Raw genomic sequence first — 3,507 nt, forward strand, 5'->3', positions numbered from 1 at the left:
GACTGGCTTGTGCGGGTGGCACATAAAAGACACCATTTCGAGCGTGGCCGTTTTCGTGCGGGTGACACGTAAAAGCACCCACTACACTCTCTGAGTGGTTGGCGTTAGGAAGGGCATCCAGCTGTAGAAACTCTGCCAAATCAGACTGGAGCCTGGTGTTGCCATCCGGTTTCACCAGTCCTCAGTCAAATCGTCCAACCCATGCTAGCATGGAAAGCAGACGTTAAACGATGATGATGATGATGATGATCACTGAAATCTCAAAGCTACAACATAATTCAAAACAATGCGAATAAATAAACATTGCATTTGACAAAGTAATCTGAATGTTGAAGAGTTAACGCAGCAGCATCACAATAATAATTTAATGTTATTGGCAGAAGCATGATTCCCAACTACATGGTTTCAGGCTCAATCCCACTATGCAGTACTTAGTTTTCTTTCATAACCTTGCACTTTATGAAAACCTTGTAAGTGAAATTTAACTGAAGTAAATTGCTTGGAAGCTGTCAGAAGGCCTATTCTTGTCTTGGGCTGGCAAACTAAGTCCACTGCAGCTTAATACCCCTCACTTGGCTCTTAAGTGACATTAGCAGAGTCCACTTGGTTGCAAAGATTTAAGTTAGGCTTCAGGTTTGCAGGCAACTTTGTATCAGTATTCACATGTAGAGGCTCTCAAATGAGCCATAGGCACTCACCTTCCTCCTCTAAATTGTTAAGGAAAAAACGTTTGTGTAAAATGAGTAAGGATAGCATTATAAGTATGCATTCAAATAACTGGTATTGAAACAGACCCAGACCACAAGTAAAAAGAAATTATAGAAATTTGTCAAATATTGAAGAAATAGATATTAAAAATACATTTGGTTTGCTTTGTAACAAACTAGGTCTAGGATATCTGTAAAAATATATATCTTCTTATGTCTTAGTATTAAGTCAGTTAAGCTAAAGTGATTTCCAGTTGTCTTATATCAAATTTAAACACAGCAGCAATTTCTACCATAAAGTTTACATTTAACCCTTTAGTATTCAAACAGGCCATATCCAGCCAAAATATTCCCCCAGTTTTATATTGAAAGTGAGCAGATCAGGCCTCTCACACCTACCCTACGATGTCATTTTAAAACTAAACAATCACATAATTGAAATCTCTAAACTACAAGACGATGGATGATTAATTCAGCACAAAATAAATAAACAAGCATCGTTTTTGCCAGAATAATCTGAATACTAAACGGTTGATCTACAATGGAGACAAAAATGTTAACGGAGCGAGAGATTTACAATCAGCCTAATTTGAAATAGGACAGGTATTTTTAATCTTTACCTGGATAGCTGGGCTGTTGATCTGCAGTGATTCTAAAGCAACCACAGTGAAAACACACGTCTTGCCAGTTCCAGCTTTGGCTTGGACAATTAAATCTAGAGAAAAAGAAAAAGAATTAATGATCAAAGAAAGACTTGAAACTGAAATATTTGAAAACACGAAATAACAGAAAATTGCATAAAAATCAATCAGAACACAGCATTGCTGTTTTGCCTCAAGTCAACCTTACTTGTCTAGGTTTATGCACAAAGGTATTCCAGTCAAAACAACCACAACTTTTTAGGGATATGTACGACATTATAAAACTTTAAGATAGTAGGATATGATTTGAGGGAGACTTGGCTGCTATTTTTAGCATGTCAAGCAACTACGTAAAAGATTCTTTTGTTAGCTTATATAAATATACTGTACTCTTTTTACGGTTCAATGTAGGTATAAAATAGCAATATGTTCCAAAATATAAGTTAACTAGTCGATTAAATTAAAAGAACCATTATTTATTTATGGAAAATAAGATTAAAAAGTCGGATACCACTTGGGAGTATGAGTGAAAATATTTCCACAGAAGTACCTAATAAACATCGATCATTTTTTCGTAAAAGTAATTGGCTTAAATTTATCTTTAATTCAGGGAGCAGCTAAGTTCTGATTATGCTTAAAAGAACAAAAGCATTCAATAATGAAAGTAAAACGAAAGGAAGTGCCGATGTACCATAATGCAATCATTTCTTCCTCTAAAAAGAAGCCCACAGCATTTAAAAATTTTAATAGGTGTACGAGTGATAAATGTGGTCTTTTCACTTAGCTAAGAGAGCACCAATTCCAAACAAAATCTAACTGAGACCATGATGATCCGTTCATCTCAGGCCAGCATGTGGACGTGAAATGATGAAAGTAGGGTGAATTGATGATGAGCGATAAATTAAGTTTCCTAGTATTTAGTTTGAGACTTATTTGCATTCAAATTCTGCCTTAGCCAACCTGGTGTTTTTGTTTATGGTGACTGGAAGACATGCGTATCTTCCTATAGGAAACCTTTTGTGCTACTTTATAATAGTAAAAAGAAATATGTATGGTTTAACAAGTATTCTGTGAAAAATAGTTAATAACCAAATTAATTCATAGCTTACCTAAACCACATCTTCCCAGTGGAATGGACTTCAGCTGGATAGGCGAGGGTTTGACGAAACCCGAATTCTGAAGCCCTTTCAGGACATTGTCCGACAATAACAACCCTTCAAATGTGACATCTTCAGTTATCGCTATGTCTGCGGTACGAAATACTGCAGAATTACTCACATTATGAGCCACTTTGCGAGGCAGCATTGCTTTACATAAACGAAGGAAATAAAAATGAAAGTGCGCAGAATGACGTATCTCTTTGGATTAGATTAAAAGAAATAATAAAGCCGAAAATTAACAGTGAAACGGTTTACTAACACGACTGAACTATCGAGAACATGCTTATTAAAGGGAGAGCACTATATTTGCTCAAGCCGGGTGATATCTAGAGCTAAGCTTATTTTAATTTTCGTATCTATTTCGTAACTTACTCTTTGCTTTGTTTTCCGGTTGACGTATTTTTTGGTGTTTTCAAAGTAAATACTCTCTTTTAATTCATTGTTCCGCCCCTGGTCATCTTTAGGGATCTATCATATTCATCACACACAAGTGAGTGGACAAACGAAAGAAAGAGGCTCTCAACACATTTGGTAGGAGTGACATATTATTTAAAACAGTTTGATTTGCCCCTAATCGGTTAACTCAAACGAGCTAGGTTGCTGTAAGAAACCAACGAAATAGGGCCGAATCAAACTGCTTTGAATAATAATAATAATAATAATAATAATAATAATAATAATAATAATGAAAAGACCTGGAAATAGAGGTAACTCGAATGTGGAATCTAAAAACAGAAACAATTCCTATCATAGTAGGTGCCTTAGGTATAATAAAAAAATATTCAGACAAATACATAACAAAAACACCAGGATTTACAAATATATATAACATACAGAAAATTGCACTACTGGGCACTGCACACATCCTACACAAAACACTTTCAATACAGTAAACATAAGAGCACCACAGCACATACCCAAGGCGCACACAGCTGCGCTCGGTAGTGAAGTGAAAGCACGTTATAAAAATAAAACTACTGAACAATAATAATAATAATA

The 3,507-nt window shown here is 35.4% G+C and overlaps 1 protein-coding gene across 1 annotated transcript in view; it reads right to left on the minus strand.

Annotated features, from left to right (window-relative positions):
- LOC106872947 (probable ATP-dependent RNA helicase DDX20) overlaps positions 1 to 2,817 on the minus strand; it is a 24,103-nt gene extending 21,286 nt beyond the window's left edge. Inside the window, exons 1-2 of the mRNA XM_014920129.2 lie at positions 2,458 to 2,817; positions 1,328 to 1,422 (exon numbers count right to left, since the gene is read on the minus strand). Of these exons, the coding sequence (XP_014775615.1) occupies positions 1,328 to 1,422; positions 2,458 to 2,653 (291 nt within the window). The 5' untranslated portion in view covers positions 2,654 to 2,817. The remainder of the gene's footprint in view (positions 1 to 1,327; positions 1,423 to 2,457) is intronic.
- Between the last annotated feature and the right edge of the window lie 690 nt (positions 2,818 to 3,507).

This window comes from Octopus bimaculoides, chromosome 5, assembly GCF_001194135.2.
Source record: "Octopus bimaculoides isolate UCB-OBI-ISO-001 chromosome 5, ASM119413v2, whole genome shotgun sequence".
Taxonomy (NCBI): domain Eukaryota; kingdom Metazoa; phylum Mollusca; class Cephalopoda; order Octopoda; family Octopodidae; genus Octopus; species Octopus bimaculoides.